Source organism: Ranitomeya imitator, chromosome 4 (assembly GCF_032444005.1).
Source record: "Ranitomeya imitator isolate aRanImi1 chromosome 4, aRanImi1.pri, whole genome shotgun sequence".
Taxonomy (NCBI): Eukaryota; Metazoa; Chordata; class Amphibia; order Anura; family Dendrobatidae; genus Ranitomeya; species Ranitomeya imitator.
Genome location: NC_091285.1, coordinates 407,880,303 through 407,906,287, shown reverse-complemented (window position 1 = coordinate 407,906,287; position 25,985 = coordinate 407,880,303). Strand labels below are relative to the sequence as shown.

The window sequence follows — 25,985 nt, the reverse complement described above, 5'->3', positions numbered from 1 at the left end:
TGTTGTGAATTCCGCTCTTGGGCTCCCTCCGGTGGTTGTAAGTGGCACTTTTGTGAGTTCTGCTCTTGGGCTCCCTGCGGTGGTTTTAAGTGGTATGGCTGCTCCTTGGATTTAGCAGCCTGCAGCTGCTTCCACTGATTGTCTTTCTGCTCGGCTATTTATGCCTGGCTCTTCCCTTCAGCCAGTGCCACTTGTCAATGATTCCTGGTTGGATTCACATCTCTCTTGGATTTCCCTGATATCCTGACCAGTTCAGCAAAGATAAGTCCTTTCTTTGCTCTTTTCTGTCCACATGTTGTGGACTTATTCGTTCTGTGCATTCTATGTTTTGTCCAGCTTGTCAGTATGGATTAATTCTGTTAAGCTGGAAGCTCTGGGAAGCAGATTTACCCTCCACACCGTTAGTCAGGTGTGGAGATTTTTGTAAACTCTGTGTGGATTTTTGTAGTTTTTAATACTGACCGCACAGTATTCCGTCCTGTCCTATCTATCTAGCTAGACTGGCCTCCTGTGCTACATCCTGGTTTCATTCTACGTATGTCTTTTCCCTCTCCACTCACAGTCATTACTTGTGGGGGGCTATCTATCCTTTGGGGATTTTCTCTGAGGCAAGATAGTTTTCCTGTTTCTATCTTTAGGGGTAGTTAGTTCTCAGGCTGTGACGAGGTGCCTAGGGAGTGACAGGAGCATCCCACGGCTACTTCTAGTGTTTTGTTGAGCTTAGGGACTGCGGTCAGTACAGGTACCACCTCCTTCAGAGCTCGTCCCATGTTGCTCCTAAACCACCAGTTCATAACAGGCTACCAAGGGAGCTAGCAAAATGGAGAAGTGGGGAATGAACTGGCGATAATAATTAATGAACCCCATAAAGCGCTGCACCGCTTTGAGAGAATAAGGTTCCTGCCAGTCCATTACTGCTTGTAGCTTGGCAGGATCCATACCTAATCCCCGGGCTGAGATGATATAGTCCTGGAAAGACAAGGACTCCTGTTCAAACAGACACTTCTAAAACTTGGCACTAGTGTAATGTTAGGACTGGCGGAATGCACCAAATAATAATTAGAGATGATATAAGGTGCGTTCGCAGTCCGGGGTCCACCATGCAGCTAATACACCTGCTGCTTGGTAATGACGGACTATATGGCGGTATAATGTGAGTACACACATGGGTTAGCTTCACCCGGTATGAAGGAAGCAAACCCTGTTGCGTCACAGGGCCGCGATACCGCACAGAGAGCGCAAGCAAGGCGACACAGAACTCTGCCCTAAGACTCAGGGTAAGAGTCCCTCTAGGTCTTTTGCGCTCGACACAGCTACTGCTGTGCCAGGGAAGCTAAAGTAAATATTTTCCACACAGAAGTGGGTGCAGCGCCACTCTGGCGGACGTCACTAACCACCCTAAGTAGGGCTAGGAAAGCGCACTATCTGCACATGGAGCTGCTCTGGCGGTCACTGCTAACTGTATTAGCAACTTGTGCAATTGTGCAGGATAGCACTGTCGGGCGCTAGGTAGCTATACATTCGCAACAACAATAGAGATGGGAATGATTCAGAGCTTTCAGCCATCGACAGGCATTCATTCACACACACACACACACAAGGTATTAAGTTTAAACTAGCGCATGGTCGCATGAACCTTTCATAGCAGTAGCGCTCCGGGACCTTCCTGATGGTCCAATAGGAGCCGCAACAGGACCTGAGCATGTGACCCCCGACCTCCAATGGAAGGTCATCCTGTGGGCATGCTCAGTGTGGGAAAAGCAGAACTTTGTCCCTGAAACGCCTGCTCACTGCTTAACAGTGCTGGCTACAAAGGCAGAGCCTGGAAAGGCAGCAGTACCCAAGCGCACAGTATCAGCTTGAGCCAGACGCTGGGATCGACGTCTCTGCTGAGCAGGTTCCACTGTGGCTGGAGGAGAATGGGAGACCACAGTGGACATGGTTCGAGATTCCCCCTGTGCAGCGGCGGAAACTCGACACCTATCTTGCTTTATAAATGGGGTTGGGACCATCACTTGTGTTGTGCAGAAGTCTGGTGGATACACAGCTGATAGTCCTACTGAATAAACTGTTAGAATTTGTATTATAGCAATAAAAAAGCAGCTAAGTAAAGGAAAACGAGTGGCCATCATTAATTTAAGAAATGAAGGTCAGTCAGTCTGAAAAATTGGGAAAACTTTGAAAGTGTCTCCAAGTGCAGTGGCAAGAACCATCAAGCGCTACAAAGAAACTGGCTCACATGAGGACCGCCCCAGGAAAGGAAGACCAAGAGTCACCTCTGCTTCTGAGGATAAGTTTATCCGAGTCACCAGCCTCAGAAACCACAGGTTAACAGCAACTCAGATTAGAGACCAGGTCAATGCCACACAGAGTTCTAGCAGCATACACATCTCTGTAACAACTGTTAAGAGGAGACTATTGCAGCAGGCTTTCATGGTAAAATAGCTGCTAGAAAACCACTGCTAAGGACAGGAAACAAGCAGAAGATACTTGTTTGGGCTAAAGAAAACAAGGTATGGACATTAGACTAGTGTAAATCTGTGCTTTGGTCTGATGAGTCCAAATTTGAGATCTTTGGTTCCAACCACCTTGTCTTTGTGCCACGCAGAAAAGGTGAACGGATGGACTCTACATGCCTGGTTCCCACCGTGAAGCATGGAGGAGGAGGTGTGATGGTGTGGGGGTGCTTTGCTGGTGACACTGTTGGGGATTATTCAAAATTGAAGGCATATTGAGCCAGCATAGCTACCACAGCATCTTGCAGCGGCATGCTATTCCATCCGGTTTGCGTTTAGTTGGACCATCATTTATTTTTCAAGAGGAAAATGACCCCAAACACACCTCCAGGCTGTGTAAGGGCTATTTGACCAAGGAGGAGAGTGATGGGGTGCTACGCCAGATGACCTGGCCTCCACAGTCACCAGACCTGAACCCAATCGAGATTGTTTGGGGTGAGCTGGACCGCAGAGAGAAGGCAAAAGGGCCAACAAGTGCTAAGCATCTCTGGGAACTCCTTCAAGATTGTTGGAAGACCATTCCCGGTGACTACCTCTTGAAGCCCATCAAGAGAGTGCCAAGAGTGTGCAAAGCAGTCATCAAAGCAAAAGGTGGCTACTTTGAAGAACCTAGAATATAAAACATAATTCACTTGTTTCACTCTTTTTGCTAAGTATATAATTCCACATGTGTTAATTCATAGTTTTGATGCCTTCAGTGTGAATGTACAATTTTCATAGTCATGAAAATACAGAAAAATCTTTAAATGAGAAGGTGTGTCCAAACTTTTGGTCTGCACTGTGTATATATATATATATACTGTATATATATATATATATATATATATATATATATATACTGACATGCAAAGGGTTACAATGTTTTCAATTTTTAGGCCCCATATCTCACCAACTGCTACTGCTTCAAATGTGAGACTACCATACCAACACTTTATAGACAATCATTTTGGCTACTTCATACATCAATTTGACTTTCAACTACTTAGCATATGATCAGTTATGCAGATTCTTGTTATGTCACTGCCTTGTTACGGTTTTGCTTCTGGTGGTGGAAAAATCTTTTTTTTCACATATAGCACAAAATACAACCTGTTCTCACATTCCCTAATAGCTCAGTGTGTTATTAGGTTGAGTCACTGGTTCAAATCAAGGAGCATGAAGAAGATTTCCCAAGAAAAAAGAAACAACATTATTTAGCTCATCGATAGTGGTCATTCGGCTAAGAAAATTGCCAAACTTCATCATGTGTGTGCCATGACAGTTGGGATATTACGAAATGCAGTCCGTCCATCCATTCAAAAGCCAAGAGGTGGATGTCCAAGCAAAATATTGGAGTTATCAAGTCAGGTCATTACAAGGTGTATCAGTTGTACCATGACATAATAGTGAGTTTACAGATGTCCGTGCAAGCACCATCTGATGCATGTTACACAAGTCTGGAATGGTGACCCGAAAAGGTGAAGAAGCCTCGACTTCAATATCGTCATAAGAAGCGTCAGCTCAAGTTTGCAAAAAAGTATATAAAATGGAAAGTAGACGATTGAAAATTTGTGATTTGAAGCAATGAGATTAAAGTCAATAGACTAGGCTCTGATCATCGCAAATGGATCTGGAGGAAACAAAGAAAAAAGAGGCTAACGGAATGAGAAATTGAAGCAACTGTCAAGTTCGGTGGAGAAAGCCTGATGATATTGGGTTGTTTCACACCAAAGGTGTTGGATGCTTAACCAGGATTGATGGTGGTCTCAATGTGGGGCTATATTCAAGTACCCTAGAAGACGAGTTACACTGATGAGCAAAAGGGTAACAATGTTTTGAACTTTTTACTTTCATGCTCCATAATTCACCATCCACTACTGTTTCCAACGTGAAACTACCATTATTCTATAGAAAATCATATTGGCTATCTCAAACATAAGTTTGAGTTGCAACAATATAGAATATGATTAGTTATGCAGATTCTTGTCATTTCACTGCATTGTTACTGTTTTGCTTGTAAAAATCTAAATTTAAATTTTTATTATTTTGTTAGTATTTTGTAAATCCACCATTGGTTTCCAACACTGCCTGAATCCTTCTAGGCATGCTCTCGATCAAATTCAAGCATTTCTTTACCAAAATCTGATCCCAAGTCTTGTCTACATGTTGCCAAAGTTGGTGCATTCTGGTCAACTGACTTGGGTATGTATACAGCTTTTTCTTCAACTCTGATCAGAAGTGTTTGATAGGGTGTTATGTGTCGAGTTACCGCCGCTGCACAGGGGGAATCTCGAACCGTCTCCACTGCAGTCTCCTATTCTTCTCCAGCCGCAGTGGAGCCTGCTCAGCATAGAGACATCGGTCCCAGCGTCTAGCTCAGGCTGATACTGGGCAACTGGTTACTACTGCCCTTCCAGGCTCTGCCTTTGTGGCCAGCGCTGATCAGCAGCAAGCAGGTCTTTCTGGGACTAAGTCCTGCTTTTCCCATACCGAGCATGCCCATGGAACGATCTCCCATTGGAGGTCGGGGGTCATATGCTCAGGTCCTGTTGCTGCTCCTATTGGACCATCTGAAAGGTCTTGTAGCACTGCTGCTATAAAAGGTTTGCATGGCCGCTCGGCCATGCGCTATTGTACACTTGGGAATGTGTGTGTGTTGATGAGAAAAAGTCGCTCTTTAATTATCCCCTCCCTTGTGTTTGACTGCTCGCGAAAGGTGGATTATTGCTATCTTGCGCCCAACTTGTTATCAGCACTAGAACACATGAAGCAGCATCTATTTGCTGTGACCGCCAGTGCAGCGCCGTGCGCTATCACAGTGCTTTCCTAACCCAAGTCTGGGTGGTTAGTGGCGTCCGCCAGTGCGGCACCGCACGCACTCTTGTGCATCTTAATTATTATTTCTGTTACTCTGACACCCCTGTTGCAGTGTTGAGCGCAAGAGGTCTAGTTGTACTCTATCCCGAGTCTTGGGGTAGAGTTCTGTGACTCCTTGCTTGCGCTCTTTGTGCGGTACCGCGGCCCTGTGATGCAACAGAGTTTGCTTTCTTCATACTGGGTGAAGTTAAACCGTGTGTGAATCCATATTATATCACCATATAGTCCATCATTACTTAGCAGCAGGTTCCATCTCTGTACGGTGGACCCCGGGCTGCGAACGCACCTTACACTAATCTAATTATTTGGTGCGTTCCGCTAGCCCTAACATAAGGTTGACGTCTGGAGATTGTGGGGACCAATCCAGAAACTGTATTTCATTGTCATTGAACTATTTCTTCATCAATCTTGATGTATGCCTTGGGTCTTTGTCCTGCTGGAATACCATTTTGTCCTTTTCATACCTATAATATTCAAGTGAACGAAGTAACTCATCTTTTATGATACTCATATATAGCTCCTCATTGAAACAACCATCAATCCTGGTCAAGTACCCAATGCCTTTGGCTGTTAACCAACCCCATATCATCATGCTTCCTCCACTGAATTTGACTGTTGCTTCAATTTCTTGATGCATTAACCCCTTTTACTTGTTTCCTCTAGACCCATTTGCATCTATCTGAGCCTAGTCTATTGACTTTTGTCTCATTCTACAAATCACCCATTACCAATCCTCCACTGTCCACTTTTCGTACTTTCTTTTTGCAAACTTGAGTCGATGCTTCTTATGATGATTATAGTCAAGGCTTCATCATTCCAGACTTATATAACATGCATCACTCGGTGCTTGAATGGATGTCTATGATTTCACTATTACGAAGCACCTCAACTGCTGTGTTTGTTGTATCCAGAACTGATAGACTTTGTGATTAGCCGACTTGTTGACTCCGATAGTTGGCGTGGCATTCACATGGTGTAGTTTGCAATTTTCTTGTCTGAGAGGCCACTATCGATTAGCTGGATGATGATGTTTCTCTTTTCTTTGGGAAATCTTCATTGACAATACAATGACATGACAAGAATCTGCATAACTAATCATATGCTAAATATTTGCAACTTGCAAGTCAAATTTATGCATGAGATAGCCAAGATGATTTTCTATAAAATGATGGTGTTCTCACATTTGAAGCAGTAGTGGATGGTGAGATATGAAGCCTGAAAGTCAAAAGTTTAAAACATTGTTACCCTTTTGCTCATCAGTGTATAATATTACAAGTTATGAGTACTAGTTTCTGGAGATCGGACATTAATCCAGTAAAATAGTCAGTTTAACTGCTGAATGTGGAGTAGGGAAGGAATTCTTCACCTAATGTGGGCAATTAGAATCTTCCTCTTGTTTTTTTTTTTGTCTTCAACTCGATCAACATGTTAGGTTATAGGTTGAACTCGAACGCCTACTTTCAACCTTAAAAACTATTAAACCATATTTCAGAGTAATGCTGTTCATTTTTTATACTCCCCCATTAATAAGTTTATAGTCACTTCATGAACACACCTTTTGTAATTCTTAACAACATGCAAAACAACTTGATAGCACTGATAAGAACACATAACATTGATCTTACCTGTGTCCCCTGGGGTCCAATTTTGGGAAAATATGATACAATTCTATAAAGAAAATCTTTGACCTTGTTGAAATTACCAGAGCCAATGCTAGAAGACTCATCCACAAGAAATACTATATCCGCTTTTACCTTCGCACAGACTAGTGAAGAAAAGAAACAAAATTAATATAGTATTTAGGTGATAAATACAAATGTAACATGTGTTATAGCAGAGGCACTGAAATAATTGTTTCTCTTTTAGAGGCAGCAATTGTATCTGATATTTCATATCCATTTATTTTTTACTAAATACAAAATATATATCAAATTTAAATATGTTCACATTGCTCCTTTTTAAGTACAACCCAAATTCAAAAAATGTTCAGATGCTGGGTAAAATGAAAAGAAAGCAAGACTGCATTGATATGGAAATCTTTTACAGCCATATTTTCTTCACAGCAAAACATAAAACACAGATCAGAAGATGAAAGTTAGACTTTTTTTCATTGCATCTGGAAAAAAAGGAACTCTCTTAAAAAATTTTAAAAAGTTGGGACAAGATTTAAAGAAAGAAGTTGGAAAACTAAGTGGTGCTAATCAGTGGCATAACTAGAGTCTGATGGGCCCCTGTGCAAGACATGGACCAAGGCATTCCACCCCTGATATATATATATATATGTCTTCCATCCTGGCAGTCCCGCATTCATTATGCCTCTGGTACTAATGAAAAATAGGTGGAATATCAATTTTTAACTAAGTCACATGGCTGTATATTTAAAAAAGAGAGAGGCAGAGTCAATCAGAAGTAAGGATGGTCAGGTTTACCAATCTGTAAACAACTACATCTAAAAATCGTGGAGCTATTTTCAGAAAAATATTTCTCAATGTAAAATTGCAAAGAGTTTGATTATCCCACCATCTGCAGCACATAATATTATTGAAAGATTAAAAGAATCAGAGATTATGAAGAAATCCATGTGCACAAGACACAAAACTGAAATAAAGACAGGTATGATTCAATCAAGGAAATCTCTGCATGGGTTTAGGAATAATTCCAGAAATCATTTTTTGTGAACACTGTTTGCTGTGCAATCCACAAATGCAAGTTTGAAACTCTTTCAAGCAAAGAAAAAGCCACACATCAACACAAGAAACGCAACAGTCTTCTCTGAGCCAAAGCTCATTTAAAATAGAAAAGAGTTCTGAAGTCAGAAGAATCTAAATGTGAAATTCTTTATCTAATCTACAGATGCAGTGTGTTGCGGATTCAAGAGGAGAGGGACAATCCAGCTAATTATTCTGCAAGGCGTTATTAATGCTAAGCATTATATAGAGATTTTAGAACAACATATGCTGCCATCAAGCCAACGTCTATTTCATGGAAGGCCTGAGATACTTCAACAAGCAATGTTACACCACATAATGTATCCATCACAACAGCACAGCTTTGCAGTAGAAGAGTTGAGGTTATGAACGGGCCTATTTTTCCACCAATAGAAAACATTTAGACCAAGGGTGTCAAACTGCATTCCTCGAGGGCCACAAACCATGCGCGTTTTCAAGATTTCCTTAGCATTGCACAAGGTGCTGTAATCATTGTGTGTGTAGGTGATTAAATTATCACCTGTGCAGTACAAGGAAATCCTGAAAACATGACCTGTTTGCAGCCCTTGAGGAATGCAGTTTGACACCCCTGATTTAGAGCATTATGAAATGAAACATCTGACAAAGATGATCCAGGACTCTTGGGCAGCTAGAATCCTACATCAGACAAGAATGACGTAAACATTCCCCTCCTAAAACTCTAGTAATTTGTCTCTTTACTTCCCAGATGTTTACAGACTGTTCTAAAAAGAAAAAGGGATACTACAATGGTAGACATGACCCAGGTCCAACTTTTTTTGTGATGTGTTGCTGCTATCAATTTAAAAATAAGCTAATGTTTTATTTTTTTTTTCAAAATTAATGGAAAACTGTCTCTCACCTTCTGATATGTGTTCTATGTTCTGTTGTGAATGAAAATCTAGCAATAAGTAGAGTCGAGCAATATATTCGAGTGGAATTGAATTCTACTCGGATACTTGAAAAATCCTCTCCTTCTTCCAAGAACCATAATTTTTATTTTTCCTTTGACATAGCCATATTGTTGTGGGACAAGTTGTACTTTTGAATTACACAACTTATGTTACCATATAATGTACTGAAAAGCGGGGAAAAAGTTCAGTGAAAATGCAAAAACAAATTGTTGTTGTTCCTATGTTGTTTATTATATGGTAAAAAGACCTGGCAATATGATTCTTCAGTACAATTATAGTGATATTAAACTTGTATAATTTATGTATTTGAAACTTAAAAAAATAAAAAATTGGTTTGAATCAGCATTGAAACCCGTAACTCTTTTTTATTTTTCAGTGATTGTGCTGTGTAAAATATTTAGAATTGAGAGTCCTCAGTGGTTGATCAGTGGCTAACTGAAAAGATGGTAACAAATTGCAAGCTTTCGAGACTACTCAGGTCTCTTCATCTGTGCTGTGTAAGATCTTGATTTTTCTTGTGAGGCAAACTGCCATTTTTACTGATGCTATTTTGGAGTATATATAATGTTTTATTGCAATTTCTGCTTAATGTTTTCTATCTATCTCTGACCTTCCCAGCTCTTTAAAAAGAAGGTGGGGAGAAAGAGGGAAAACATGTAGGTGTGAAGGTGCGCTTAAATGTTTGGGTGCATTAAGGGTCCACCGAGCACCTGAACTTGGTTTGAAAACTAACTCTGTGGTGACAAACTCCCTCTAAGTAATTTTACATTTTCATACGCCCGACTTTTAGAGATTCAGAGATATAACATATGTTTTTAGTTTTTTAATGTCTATTTTTAACAGAAAGAAAAGAGGGTGATTCAAATTTTACGTTTTTCTTTAAAAAATTTCAGATTTTATAAACTTTTTACTTATTTTAATCCTATTAGTTGACTTGAAATTGTAATGTTCTGATCATTCTTGTATACATTGCAGTACCATGGTTTAGCAGTATATACCTAAAATGACAGTCTCCTATAAATTCCAGCCTGTGGGTAAGCTTCACAGGAGTGCCGACATTAGAGTCTTCAGCAGACCCCTGGCTGCCATGACAACCCATCAGAACCCTATAACCATGTCTCAAGGAAGGGAGATAGGCCCACAAATGGCAAGGCCCTGAGACTGCGTGCCTTAACTGCCGATGTCAGTGATTGACTATGGCATTTAAAGGGGTTAACAGCAGTTTTCAGAGCTTAGCTAGCACAGGCAGATGCTGGCTGTCTAATAAAGGCGGCATTTGCTGGCTATAGTGCAAGCCTAGCTCCTGAATATTGGAAAGGAGTCAAAAACTAGGATTACTAGAAAATTAGGTTGATAAACACTTTTGAATCTTGAATTCATATCTATTTACCGGGCTCAGAAACAAATCCTGAAGTTCCTCTAGCAGCAGCACTGGTGAATTTGGACATTTGTGATAATGTCGTTTGTGGAAGACGCTCAACAGGTTGTGCAGTTGTTGTCTTTTCAATAAGTGTTGTTAGCCTAGGTCCGTGAACTGTGGGGACAGGTCTTTTCGCTGGTCCATCTGCAAAGAAAACATTGTAAATAAATCAGTACATCTCATGTTACAGTTTCATATGTTTTAAGAACTAGCTCTAACCAAAATAGTTTTGCATTGGACTACTCCTTTATCTTACATAAATGTATGGTACAAGCTGGTAGCAGCTCATCCCATACCTGTCAGGTAATGGCTGTTACACCCAGTCAGGACCTGTCTCTAACAACTGCGGGTGGAGCAGAGCTGCACCCACGACTGTTAATCTCTTATATGCCTCTGTCAATCTCTGACAGCAGCAGCATTAACAGTGTAGCAGCATTTGGAGCGTAGTTATATGCGCTCATCTGTACAACCATGACACAATCGCAGGGCACTGATAGGTTTCTATGACAGCTGGGGGTCTGCTGAAGACATCTGAGCCTGTCATCTTTGAGCTTCTTTGAAATCAAGCCTGATTTTTACTATATACAGCAGTACAGTAGTATTTCTGTATATAGTACAAGCGATCAGACAATTGCTGGTTCAAGTCCCCTAAGGGGACTAAAAAAATACAATAAAAAGTTTTAAAAATATGAAAAAAAAACATAAACGTTGGAATTACAACTTTTTCCCCCATTAAAAATTAAGATAATAAAAAAGAAATAAAAAATACACATATGGAATCACAGCATCCAGAAAAGTCCGGTCTATCCCAATATAAAAATAATTAACCAAATCAGTAAACATCGTAAACAAAAAATCTAAACCATTAAATTGCAGGTTTTTTTGGTCATCGCAATACTGCAAAAAATGCTGTATAAAACAATCAAAATGACTAATCTATCCCAAAACATTATTAATAAAAACACTTCCTTGCCCAGCAAAAAATAAGCCCTCACACAGCTCAGTCGACCACAAAAAATAAGGGTATAATTGGGTTTTTTTTCTTAATTTCATCGCACTTGGAATTTTTGTCCCATTTTCCAATACACTATGTGGTAAAATGAATGGTGTAATTCAAAAGTACAACTTGTGCTGCAAAAAACAAGCTCCCATACGTCTATGTGTACAGGAAAATAAAAATGCATGGCTCTAGGAAGAGGGGGAGAGAAAAACAAAAACGCAAAAATGGAAATTGGCAATATTGGGAATATCACAAGAGTGATCTTGGATACACTCAATCTGTATTAGCAGGATATTATCAGGATTATACATTATCAGGATTATATATTATCTATTATCAGATAATATATATATATATTATAGATAAAATATATTTTAATTAAATTAAATGTAATTTAATTAACATTTTTAAATAAATTACAGATAATATATAATCCTGATAATATATATTATATATATTATCTGTAATTTATTAAAAAATGTTAATTAAATTAATTGTAATTTATTTAATATATATTTTATCTATAATATATATATATATATATATATATATATTATCAGACAATAGATAATATATAATCCTAATTAATATATAATATTCATAATATATAATGATAACATAACATATTCTGATAAAATAATTCTGATAATATATATGTGATCATAATTATTATTATATATTATCAATATAATATATTATCAGGCTTCTTACTTGAAAAGAGATCTTGAAAACTATGAACAATTGATGTACATAGAAAATTAGAAAGTTGCAAAATGTATACAACAATTAAGCTGTATTGTATAATTTATTAAACTTCCTCTTAAAATGACATATATAGCTAAAAATTCTCACATATAGATTGAGTTATAGTTTTCCCTGGTCCTTCCATTTCCCCAAATAATGGCTTTATTGCAAAAACATAGGTTTTCCCATACTGTAATCCAGTGAGCCTGAATGATCGGTATGATGCTGCCAGTTGTTCCATAGAGGCATCTGACTCTGAAGATATATAAAAGCAATGTATTATTTCTCTTGTTCGCAAACCTTCCTCAATACAGCAAATAGATAACTAAAGATTTATGTTTGATCAGAACATTACACCAAAAACATGCATTTCTAAGGCAAATTGAAAACTATATAACTACTACCTGACCCTGAGTTTAGGCGGTTGGCTTCTTCCTGGGGCAAGCTTAATTAAAAACACATAAAGATATCTGCTATCAATCAGTGCCATATTTATGCCATCTTCCATCCTACACTTTTTTTGCCTTTCAGCTTCTTCCTGTTGCAAGCTTCCTGTGGCCAATCCTGGGTTTCGTCTGTCAGCGTTCCCCAAGAAAAAGCTGAAAGGCGAAACCCTGTGTGTGGTTAAAGCTGGCACACTTGATAATTGTATGTATTTTTAACTCTTCTATGTTTGTGTGAGTACAATAAAAAAAGAGTTTGAAGTAAACTGTCTGACAGTGCTGCTCTATATCCGGGTGTTCATTAAGGGAAATTCATGACTGCACTGCTGGAATATAAGGGCCCTGGATATGTGACAAAGAGGGAGAATCCTGGATTATGTTTATTCTGCCACTGTCTTTGTACGGTGTGGGGCAAAAAAATGGTTAGAACACTGAATAAATGTGGAGCACAACATGTGGAGGAGAATTATGGTGCAGAGGCTGATTCAAAGTGATATTTGGGGATAACATATGCAATCTGATATGTGGTAAAAGTCTTGATCACTATGGCACTAGGTGTTGAAAACAATCTATGAACACTGAAACAAAGTTTCGCAAGTGCTACACTGAGCAATGTTGGCATTTTTCAACTTTAATCAGAAAGCTATCCTAACTGGAGACTAGAACACACTATCTGGTTTATCCAGCTTCCTGCTGTAAAATGTAGACATGAGCTAAGGCACTTAACCTGTCTCCCTAATTCTAGTGGTTCCTAGACTTTAGAACCCCTGGTGGTACAGTATATACTAAGGCTTGGTTCCCATTGCGTTAATGGGAACGCGCTAACGGACAGCGTTGCATGGCGAAATTAACGCCGTGCAACGTGTCTGTTAGCGCGCCCATTCACGGCAATGGGAACGCGCAGCACTAGCGCGTGCCATGTTCGGCACGCGCTAGCGACGCACCGGTGTTTCCTGGCGCACCGCGGACGCTGCTTGCAGCGTCCGAGGCGCGCCCGCGGTCCGTTCCCTGCTCTCGCAGATCGGGGATCTGCGAGAGCGGGGACATTACCGCGACCCCGGGACGCGGCCCCATTAAAAACATTGCGTTAGCGCAACCCGCTAGCGCTAGCGCTAAACGGATTGCACTAACGCAATGTGACCCTAGCTTAAGTTATATGTTTTTAAAATATGTTAAAGGTTTGTTAAGATAAAAACAAATGACCCATATAACTAAAGTGCCTTTAGAAAGGTGGAACATCTTAAACATCACTTCATATTTAACCAAACATTTTCATTTTAAAGATGTTTTTTAATTTGTCTCAAAAACATGGGCAAATATTATTGACCTAAGGCTTAGTTCACACTATTTTTTGCTGCATGTTATATCTCTTAGTGCCACGATGAATAACATAAGGTAGAAGTCCAAAATATTTTTTAAAGCAATACAAATGTGTTTCAATATATAAACATTTCAATCACATGTCAAAATACACTAATAATGTGGCAAATGGAAATCTTTCATTATGTCACTGTATATGGATGGATGTTTTTGTTATACAGTGGGTACGTAAAGTATTCAGACCCCTTTAAATTTTTCACTCTTTGTTTCATCACAGCCATTTGGTAAATTCAAAAAAGATAATTTTTGCTCTCATTAATTTACAATCTGCACCCCATCTTGACTGAAAAAAAAAACAGAAATGTAGAAATTTAAGCAAATTTATTAAAAAAGAAAAACTGAAATATCACATGGTCATAAGTATTCAGACCCTTTGCTCAGTATTGAGTAGAAGCACCCTTTTGAGCTAGTACAGCCATGAGTCTTCTTGGGAATGATGCAACAAGTTTTTCACACCTGGATTTGGGGATCCTCTGCCATTCTTCCTTGCAGATCCTCTCCAGTTCCGTCAGGTTGGATTGTGAACGTTGGTGGACAGCCATTTTCAGGTCTCTCCAGAGATGCTCAATTGGGTTTACATCAGGGCTCTGGCTGGGCCAGTCAAGAATGGTCACAGAGTTGTTCTGAAGCCACTCCTTTGTTATTTTAGCTGTGTGCTTAGGGTCATTGTCTTGTTGAAACGTGAACCTTCGGCCAAGTCTGAGGTCCAGAGCACTCTGGAAAAGATTTTCATCCAGGATATCTCTGTACTTGGATGCATTCATGTTACCTACAGAAACAACCAGTCATCCTGTCCTTGCAGCTGAAAAACACCCCATAGAATGATGCTGCCACCATCATGTTTCACTGTTGGGATTGTATTGAGCAGGTTATGATTAGCAGTGGCTGGTTTTCTCCACACATACCGCTTAGAATTATCACCAAAAAGCTCTATCTTCGTCTCATCAGACCAGAGAATCTTATTTCTTAGTCTGGGAGTCCTTCATGTGTTTTTTTTACCAAACTCTATGGAGCTTTCATATGTCTTGCACTGAGGAGAGGCTTCAGTTGGACCAAAATGCCATAAAGGCCTGACTGGTGGAGGGCTGCAGTGATGGATTTTGTGGAACTTTCTCCCATCTCCTTACTGCATCTCTGGAGCTCAGCGACAGTGACCTTGGGGTTCTTCTTTACCTCTCTCACCAAGGCTCTTCTCCCACGATTGCTCAGTTTGACTGGAGGCCCAGGTCTAGGAAGACTTCTGGTGGTCACACACTTCTTCCATTTAAGGATTATGGAGGCCACTGTGCTCTTAGGAACCTTGAGTACTGCAGAAATTGTTTTGTAACCTTGGCCAGATCTGTACCTTACCACAATTCTGTCTATGAGCACCTTGGCCAGGTCGTTTGACCTCATGATTCTCATTTGGTCTGACATGCACTGTGAGCTGTGAGGTGTTATATAGACAGGTGTGTTCCTTTCCAAATAAAGTCCTATCAGTTAAATTAAACACAGCTGGACTCCAGTGAAGGAGTAGAACCATCTCAAGGAGGACCACAAGGAAATGGACAGAATATGACTTAAATATGAGTGTCAGAGCAAAGGGTCTGAATACTTATGACCACCATGTGATATTTCATTTTTTCTTTTTTAATTAATTTGCAAAAATTTCTACGTTTCTCTTTTGTTCAGTCAAGATGTGGTGAGTGTATACATTGATGAGAAAAAAAATTTAACTTTTTTTGAATTTACTAAATAGCTGCAATGAAACAAAGAGAGAAAAATTTAAAGGGGTCTGAATACTTTCCATACCCACTGTTTTCTAGTGTACTGAACAAAGCTGGTATGATAGAAGCCTAGACTAAAAAAGCATTTAATCACTTAAAAAATTCTCAAAAATTTAAAGTCTTGTTCTAATTTAGGAAGAGATCACCTTTCCGTGAGATAGGTGATTATTTGCTTAAAGCTGGGGGTCCCTCCACTAGGACCCTTACTGATCCGAAGAACAGGGCACTATAGAGCCAAGTTTGAATTGAACACTGTCAGTGTATGCACGCTATTTGTTCTCTATGGGACTGACAGAGATATGCAAGCGCTATATTAGTTTACATTAGTACCTCTATGGCTGAAAGTATAATTAAGCCTTACCTGAAGTTAACCTCCACGTTAACAGATATGACGATGCCCCATTAACGCCAGACCAACTCAGTAAAACACTATCTGCTATTGTTTCTTTTATTTCGAAGATGTCCACTTTTGGTAAGTCTACTACATAACAATGTAAATATCAAAACATGTTAGATACATTTGAAAAATAAGGAAACGTTCACTGTTTCTAAAATATATGTATGTCTTTTCTTGTTTTTTGTATGGTATATGTTTAATGTTTCTTTATTTCCTTTCTTCTGCACATTTCTATAAAAAGGTCCAGGATTCCTAAATTACCAATAAAAGTCTCTAAAGAACAGATTTTCCCCAAATCATTATCTGGAATCTATTTCCACCTTTAGAAAAATAGTGACCAAAACAAAGGATGCAAACATGAATGATGTTTGTATGCTTGCAATTGACATATTTGCGTGTACCAATTTATATACAGTGGGGCAAAAAAGTATTTAGTCAGTCAGCAATAGTGCAAGTTCCACCACTTAAAAAGATGAGAGGCGTCTGTAATTTACATCATAGGTAGACCTCAACTATGGGAGACAAACTGAGAAATAAAAATCCAGAAAATCACATTGTCTGTTTTTTTAACAATTTATTTGCATATTATGGTGGAAAATAAGTATTTGGTCAGAAACAAACAATCAAGATTTCTGGCTCTCACAGACCTGTAACTTCTTCTTTAAGAGTCTCCTCTTTCCTCCACTCATTACCTGTAGTAATGGCACCTGTTTAAACTTATTATCAGTATAAAAAGACACCTGTGCACACCCTCAAACAGTCTGACTCCAAACTCCACTATGGTGAAGACCAAAGAGCTGTCAAAGGACACCAGAAACAAAATTGTAGCCCTGCACCAGGCTGGGAAGACTGAATCTGCAATAGCCAACCAGCTTGGAGTGAAGAAATCAACAGTGGGAGCAAAAATTAGAAAATGGAAGACATACAAGACCACTGATAATCTCCCTCGATCTGGGGCTCCACGCAAAATCCCACCCCGTGGGGTCAGAATGATCACAAGAACGGTGAGCAAAAATCCCAGAACCACGCGGGGGGACCTAGTGAATGAACTGCAGAGAGCTGGGACCAATGTAACAAGGCCTACCATAAGTAACACACTACGCCACCATGGACTCAGATCCTGCAGTGCCAGACGTGTCCCAATGCTTAAGCCAGCACGTGTCCGGGCCCGTCTGAAGTTTGCTAGAGAGCATTTGGATGATCCAGAGGAGTTTTGGGAGAATGTCCTATGGTCTGATGAAACCAAACTGGAACTGTTTGGTAGAAACACAACTTGTCGTGTTTGGAGGAAAAAGAATACTGAGTTGCATCCATCAAACACCATACCTACTGTAAAGCATGGTGGTGGAAACATCATGCTTTGGGGCTGTTTCTCTGCAAAGGGGCCAGGACGACTGATCCGGGTACATGAAAGAATGAATGGGGCCATATATCGTGAGATTTTGAGTGCAAACCTCCTTCCATCAGCAAGGGCATTGAAGATGAAACGTGGCTGGGTCTTTCAACATGACAATGATCCAAAGCACACTGCCAGGGCAACGAAGGAGTGGCTTCGTAAGAAGCATTTCAAGGTCCTGGAGTGGCCTAGCCAGTCTCCAGATCTCAACCCTATAGAAAACCTTTGGAGGGAGTTGAAAGTCCGTGTTGCCAAGCGAAAAGCCAAAAACATCACTGCTCTAGAGGAGATCTGCATGGAGGAATGGGCCAACATACCAACAACAGTGTGTGGCAACCTTGTGAAGACTTACAGAAAACGTTTGACCTCTGTCATTGCCAACAAAGGATATATTACAAAGTATTGAGATGAAATTTTGTTTCTGACCAAATACTTATTTTCCACCATAATATGCAAATAAAATGTTAAAAAAACAGACAATGTGATTTTCTGGATTTTTTTTTCTCAGTTTGTCTCCCATAGTTGAGGTCTACCTATGATGTAAATTACAGACGCCTCTCATCTTTTTAAGTGGTGGAACTTGCACTATTGCTGACTGACTAAATACTTTTTTGCCCCACTGTACCTTATTAATAGACAATCACCCTTTTGACTACTCACACGTTTTTGCTGTAAGAAGAACAGGACTTCCCTCTCGGTTTCCAACAATGGATGACACATGTATATTGTAAGTAGCACTTTCTTTTAAGTCAGGTATCGAAAAAAATGAGGAGTTTGCAGAAACAATCTTTGAGTATCTAGCACCACCTAGTGATATAAAATAAATGTTAGCAGATTTACTCTACTGCCTCAAAATATTAAGATTTTAAAAATAGGTCCTAATATAAAAATTGACCATCTCTAATGCCTACTGAAATGCAATAACTTTATCATAACAAAACTAAAAACATTTTTCTAAGACTGGAACTACTTTTACACTTATTTTCCTATATTTTGTGTCTTCTGCAAGTTTTGATATTCTTTTTAAAATTATTGCATTTTTAAGCAGTTTAACAAATACACGTCCTTTTTTTCATATCTACTGCCGGAAGATGTGATTTAACCCATGAAACTAACTATAATGATTAGCTACATTGGGTAAAATTATCAAAATGGTCTAACTTTTAGACAGTGTAAAGTTAGACTAGATGGTCTTAAAATGCATCAAATTTATCAATGTTTGATGCTGTTTGATAAATCTAATTTTAAAATCGTTTGGTCTAAGGGTGCATTTATAGTGCATGATGCCAGAGTTAAATGACCACCTCTTGATAATGATCGGTATCAGATTGTTCAATGTGCATAGGATGTCATTGTTCTCAATAGCGCAGGTCCTGTTTACCAGGATGACGTTATGCCAGGAATGATTATCTTTTCGGCAAACCAAAAGATCATTTCACATGACGGACAAGTATTTTGCTTGGTGAATATCTGCCTTTTTAAAATTTAGTTCTTGATCCTGACCTAATGGTATTGATAATGCTTTCTGACTATACTCTGCCAGCATGCTCCAACAGCTAGCAGCCACTCCATGTGAAATTCAGGAAATCGTTTGTACCTACTGCTATGGGGATCTATATATATAATTGTCAAAGGGGTACTTCCATCTTTCTGTCCTCAACTTCCGTAACGGAAATCCCGCATCGCTGATTGGTCTTGGCAGCTGCCTGTCATGGCTGCCGCAACCAATCAGCGATGGGCACAGTCCGATTAGTCCCTCCCCTAAAGTCACAGTGCCCGCCACCCGCTCCATACTCCCCACTCCTCGCAGTCAGTGTCTTCAGCGCTCCACTCCATACTCCCCGCTCCCCACAGTCAGTGTCCCAAGCGCTCTGCTCCATACTCCCCGCAGTCAGTGCCTGCTCCATAATCCCCTCCAGTCACTGCTCACACAGGGTTAATGGCAGCGGTAACGGACCGCGTTATGCCGCGGGTAACGCACTCCGTAACCGCTGCTATTAACGCTTTGTGACCAAGCTTTTACTACTGATGCTGCATAGGCAGCATCAATAGTAAAAAGATGTAATGTTAAAAATAATAAAAAAACAAAAAACCTGCTATACTCACCCTCCGTTGTCCGCTGAGCCACTCGCGCCGGCCACCATCTTCCGTTCCCAGAGATGCATTGCGAACTTACCCAGAAGACTTAGGGGCCTCGCGAGACTGCTAAGTCATCTGGGTAATTTCGTAATGCATCTTGGGAACAGAAGATGGCGGCCGCATCACACAGCTTCGCTGGATCCCAGGGGTGAGTATATAACTATTTTATATTTTAATTACTTTTTTAACAGGGATATGGTGCACACACTGCTAAATACTGCATGGGCAGTGTTATATACCTACGTGACTGGGCAATATACTACGTGACTGGGCAATATACTACGTCGCTGGGCAATATACTACGTGACTGGGCAATATACTACGTGACTGGGCAATATACTACGTGACTAGGCAATATACTACGTGGCTGGGCAATATACTACATGACTGGGCAATATACTACGTGGCTGTGCAATATACTACGTGACTGGGCAATATACTACGTGACTGGGCAATATACTATGTGGCTGGGCAATATACTACGTGACTGGGCAATATACTACGTGGCTGTGCAATATACTACGTGACTGGGCAATATACTACGTGACTGGGCAATATACTACGTGGCTGGGCAATATACTACGTGGCTGTGCAATATACTACGTGGTTGGGCAATATACTACGTGACTGGGCAATATACTACGTGGCTGGGCAATATACTGCGTGGCTGGGCAATAGACTACGTGGCTGGGCAATATACTACGTAGCTGGGCAATATACTACGTGACTGGGCAATATACTACGTGACTGGGCAATATACTACATAGCTGGCCAATATACTACGTGGGCTGTGCAATATACTACATGGACATGCATATTCTAGAATACCCGATGCATTAAAATCAGGCCACCATCTAGTGTATAATAATATCCTAAGGGTGGTAGACAACAGTGACTGAGTGCTGGTGTACTAATGCCTATTAAAAGTGACTTATATATACCTGAATTACCCACATTTATTTGTTATGTAATGTTGGTATACTTGTGCAAGATCTGTGTCCTAATATTTTATGGACAGCTGTTTGTATTGCTCCTGTAATACCGTAATTTCCCCCGGGATCAATAAAGTATATCGTGTCATATAGTATGTACTCAACCCATGGGATCTCTATATAGTGGTTAAAGGAGTTTTCCCACAAAGTTAAATTTAAATCAATAGATTTTGGAATAAAAATAATTTTCACAATTGGATGCGTTTAAAAAAATGTTCCTGTGCTGAGATAATATTATACATGTGCCCCGCTGTGTACTGTGTAATGGCTGTGTCTGACCGTACAGGAACATAGGCTGATCATACCACAGCTCCTGGGCAGGGGAGGAAGCTAAAGAGTATACATACATTACAGCAGGAGATCACAGCTGATTCGCTCTTAGAGTTAAAACATTTACCTGCCTGTTTTTAAACAAGGTTTTACCTCACAGACAGAATCAGCTGTGATTCTATGCTGTCCTCTCTTTAAACTCTTTTGCTTCCTCCCCTGCCCTGGAGATGTTACATGATCAAACCATGTCCCTGTACGGTCAGACACCGCCATTACACAGTTCATATAAGATTATCTCATGACAGGAATATTTTTTTAATGCACATCCAATTGTAGAAATTAATTTTATTCCAAAATCTATTGATTTAAAATGAACTTTGTTCATGGGGCAATCTGTTGTGGATTCTGTTTTTGGGCTCCCTCTGGTGGTTACAGATGGTACTGGGTGACTTGTGTTCTCTGCGGTCTCTGGTGTCCACCTGTTCTATCAGGATATGGGAGTTTCCTATTTAACCTGGCTTTCTTGTCATTTCCTCGCCGGCGATCAATGTAATCAGTGTGTCTTGTTACCTCTGCTTCCCGCTTCTGTAATCTTCAGGACAAGCTAAGTTTTGATTTTCCTGTTCCACGTTTTGCTTTATTTTTGTTTTAGTCCAGCTTGCAGTTATGTGATTCCTTGTTGCTGGTTGCTCTAGTGGGCTGATATTACTCCTCATGTTCCATGAGTTGGCACATGAGTTCAGGTAATTTCAGGATGGTTTTTTGTAGGGTTTTTCGCTGACCGCGCAGTTCACTTTTGTATCCTCTGCTATCTAGTTTTAGCGGGCCTCATTTTGCTGAATCTGTTTTCATTACTACGTATGTGCTTTCCTCTCATTTCACCGTCATTACATGTGGGGGGCTGCTATTTCTGTGGGGTGTTTCTCTGGAGGCAAGAGAGGTCTTTGTTTCTTCTAATAGGGGAAGCTAGTCCTTCGGCTGGCGCGAGACGTCTAGAATCATCGTAGGCACGTTCCCCGGCTACTGCTAGTGTTGTGAATTAGGTTCAGGATCGCGGTCAGCTCAGTTTCCATCACCCTAGAGCTTGTTCTGTTTTTTGTGTGCTTGTCCTTTTGTGATCCCCTGCCATTGGGATCATGACAGTATCGCCGGCCAAAAAGTGGTAATCGTATTGGCTGAAGTAGGAGGAAAAGTAGTCTGAGGAAGTTTTTTTTTTTTTTTTTTTCCATCCCTCAGAGTTTGCTGCCTAGCCTTAATTGCAGCCTGGCTGCGTCTTACCTCCTCTTAATCCTTGAATGGCTCTGACCTCAGCTGTTTATCATGGACGTCCAGAGTTTGGCTTCCAGCCTGAATAATCTTGTTGCTAAGGTTCAAAATATACAAGATTTTGTTGTACATGCTCCTATGTCTGAACCTAGAATTCCTATCCCAGAGTTTTTTTCTGGAGATAGATCTAGTTTTCTGAATTTTAGGAACAATTGCAAGTTGTTTCTTTCTTTGAAATCTCGCTCCTCTGGAGACCCTGCTCAGCAAGTCAAAATTGTAATATCTTTCCTGCGGGGTGACCCTCAGAATTGGGCATTTGCATTGGCACCAGGGGATCCTGCGTTGCTCAATGTGGATGTGTTTTTTCTGGCATTGGGTTTGCTCTATGAGGAACCTAACCTAGAGATTCAGGCTGAAAAAGCTTTATTGGCTCTCTCTCAGGGGCAAGATGAAGCAGAAATATATTGTCAGAAATTTCGGAAATGGTCGGTGCTTACTCAGTGGAATGAGTGCGCTCTGGCTGCAAAATTCAGAGATGGCCTTTCTGAGGCCATTAAAGATGTTATGGTGGGGTTCCCGGCGCCTACAGGTCTGAATGAGTCTATGACTATGGCTATTCAGATTGATCGGCGTTTACGGGAGCGCAAACCTGTGCACCATTTGGCGGTGTCTTCTGAACAGGCACCTGAGACAATGCAATGTGATAGAATTCAGTCCAGAAGTGAACGGCAAAACTATAGGCGGAAAAATGGGTTGTGTTTTTATTGTGGTGATTCAGCTCATGTTATATCAGCATGCTCTAAACGCACAAAAAAGGTTGATAAGTCTGTTGCCATTAGTACTTTACAGTCTAAGTTCATTCTGTCTGTGACTCTGATTTGTTCATTATCAGCCATTTCCGTCGATGCCTATGTGGATTCAGGCGCTGCCCTGAGTCTTATGGATTGGTCATTTGCCAACCGCTGTGGGTTTAGTCTGGAACCTCTGGAAGTCCCTATTCCTTTGAAAGGAATTGACTCTACACCTTTGGCTTTGAATAAACCTCAGTACTGGACACACGTGACCATACGTATGACTCCCGTTCATCAGGAGGTGATTCGCTTCCTGGTACTGTATAATTTACATGATGTCTTAGTGCTTGGTCTGCCATGGTTACAAACTCATAACCCAGTCTTGGACTGGAAGGCGATGTCTGTGTTAAGCTGGGGATGTCAGGGGGTTCATGATGATGCACCTCCGATTTCTATCGCTTCATCTACTCCTTCTGAGGTTCCTGTATTTTTGTCTGATTATCGGGATGTTTTTGAGGAGCCTAAGCTCAATTCGCTTCCTCCTCACAGGGATTGCGATTGTGCTATAGATTTGATTCCTGGCAGTAAATTTCCTAAAGGTTGTTTGTTCAATCTGTCAGTGCCAGAGCATACTGCTATGCGGGATTATGTTAAGGAGTCCTTGGAAAAGGGACATATCCATCCATCTTCATCTCCTTTGGGAGCAGGTTTTTTTTTCGTGGCCAAAAAAGATGGTTCCTTGAGGCCTTGTATAGATTACCGTCTTTTTAATAAGATTACAGTTAAATATCAGTATCCTTTGCCATTGTTGACTGATTTGTTCGCTCACATTAAGGGGGCTAAATGGTTCACTAAGATTGATCTTCGGGGTGCGTATAATCTTGTGCGGATTAAGCAGGGTGATGAGTGGAAAACCGCATTTAATACGCCTGAGGGCCATTTTGAGTATTTGGTGATGCCATTTGGACTTTCTAATGCTCCTTCTGTCTTCCAGTCCTTTATGCACGATATTTTCCGTGAATATCTGGATAAATTTATGATTGTGTATTTGGATGATGTTTTGGTTTTTTCTGATGACTGGGAGTCCCATTTTCAGCAGGTCAGGAAGGTGTTTCAGGTCCTGCGGGCCAATTCTTTGTTTGTAAAAGGTTCAAAGTGTCTCTTTGGAGTCCAGAAGATTTCTTTTTTGGGGTATATTTTTTCCCCTTCTACTATTGAGATGGATCCCGTCAAGGTTCAAGCTATTTGTGACTGGACGCAGCCTACATCTCTTAAGAGTCTACAGAAGTTCTTGGGCTTTGCTAATTTTTATCGTCGTTTCATAACTAATTTTTCTAGTGTTGTTAAGCCTTTGACGGATCTGACTAAGAAGGGTGCTGATGTTGCTGATTGGTCTCCTGCGGCTGTGGAGGCCTTTCAGGAACTTAAGCGCCGGTTTTCTTCTGCTCCTGTGTTGCGTCAGCCAGATGTTTCGCTTCCTTTTCTTTTTTTTATCAGATAGATTTTTATTATCCGCAAAGAATAAACAATCAGAATAATTCTCATGGCAATGTTTCATTAAACATTTACAGATAACTTTTTCCCCCCGACTCAGAGCCCCCCCACCCCGCCCAACCCCAGAGACCTCAGCCAGAGCCACCCCACTTCCCATCATCATACAAACATTTGAATAAACATCCGTTATATTTCCATTGAATACTAGGTTCCCTATATTCTCATTTATCATCCTAATTCAAGTCCATCCACGGTTGCCACAGCTTGTGGAAGATGTCCAGCTTATTCCTTTTGGTGTAGATACTTTTCTCCAAAGTAAGTATATGCTCCGCTTGCTTAAGAAAGTCTTTTCTTGTTGGAGGATCCTCTCTAATCCAAAATTTGGCGATCAATTTCCTAGCAATGAATAACAATCGTGCAATAGCTATTTTAAACATGTTGTCCGTAACAATTTCCTCCACATATCCCAATATGCAAGTCAGTGGAACCCTAGGGACAGAACATCCATACACCAGTTCTATACGATTTAAAACAACTATCCAGAAGGAGGACAGTCTAGGGCACTGCCACATCATATGCAATATCCCCGCCTGGGATTGTGAGCACCGAGGGCATTCCGAATTCTGCCTAAGCCCAGCCTTGAACAACCTGTCAGGGGTTCTATAGGCCCTATGGATTACGAATAACTGTGATAGCCTGCCTGGTTCACTCATTGATATCTTGGGCACATATTCTAGGACCGACTCCCATCTATCATTGTCAATTATTCCCAATTCAGCTTCCCATTTCCCTTTGGCTCGGATGGGATATTTTTCCAGGAAAGAAAAAAGTAGAAACCCATATATTTCTGAAATCGCCCCCTTCGTGCAGCTATTCTTAAGGATATAGTCGAGCATGAGATCAATCTGTACCACTATGGCTCCCCTTTTATTCTGTGCCTGATAAGCATGAGAGATACGATTATACTGGAACAATTCAGACCGTGGCAACTGAAATTCTTCCTGCAACTCCTCAAATGTTTTAAGTCTGCCCTGACTTATCAGCTGCCCCAGCCGTTTAATACCTGCTGCAGACCAAAAGTGAAAACCCTCCCTCTGCCTAAATTCCGGTAGATAAATGTTGTCCCAAATAGGCGAGAATCTGGTGAACCCACTCACTTCCCTAATGAGTTTGACTTTTTCCCATACTCTGTGAATTAATTTGATAGTGCACCCCTGTGAACCCATTTGTTTGAATTGTCCTCCCTCCAAACTGTCACTCAAAACGTCTGCCTGTAGTAAGAACCTCAAGCTATTAGGTATTTGCACACTCCCTGCCTCCTCCCCCCATCCTTTGAGATGTTGACACTGTGCTGCTAAGAAGTATAGCCATGGATTAGGAAGTGCAAGACCCCCCTCTGTTTTGGCCCTCTGAAGTATCTCCTGTTTAAACCTAGGACTCTTTCCTCCCCATATTAATTCCCCAAACAAAGACCT

At 40.6% G+C, this 25,985-nt stretch overlaps 1 protein-coding gene across 1 annotated transcript in view; it reads right to left on the bottom strand.

Annotated features, from left to right (window-relative positions):
• The window catches only part of LOC138676256 (collagen alpha-1(VII) chain-like), an 831,262-nt gene that overhangs the window by 569,978 nt on the left and 235,299 nt on the right, over positions 1–25,985 (bottom strand). The window contains exons 18-22 of the mRNA XM_069765365.1: positions 18,219–18,365; positions 16,127–16,246; positions 12,285–12,431; positions 10,403–10,576; positions 6,998–7,137 (exon numbers count right to left, since the gene is read on the bottom strand). Coding sequence (XP_069621466.1) covers positions 6,998–7,137; positions 10,403–10,576; positions 12,285–12,431; positions 16,127–16,246; positions 18,219–18,365 — 728 coding nt within the window. The remainder of the gene's footprint in view (positions 1–6,997; positions 7,138–10,402; positions 10,577–12,284; positions 12,432–16,126; positions 16,247–18,218; positions 18,366–25,985) is intronic.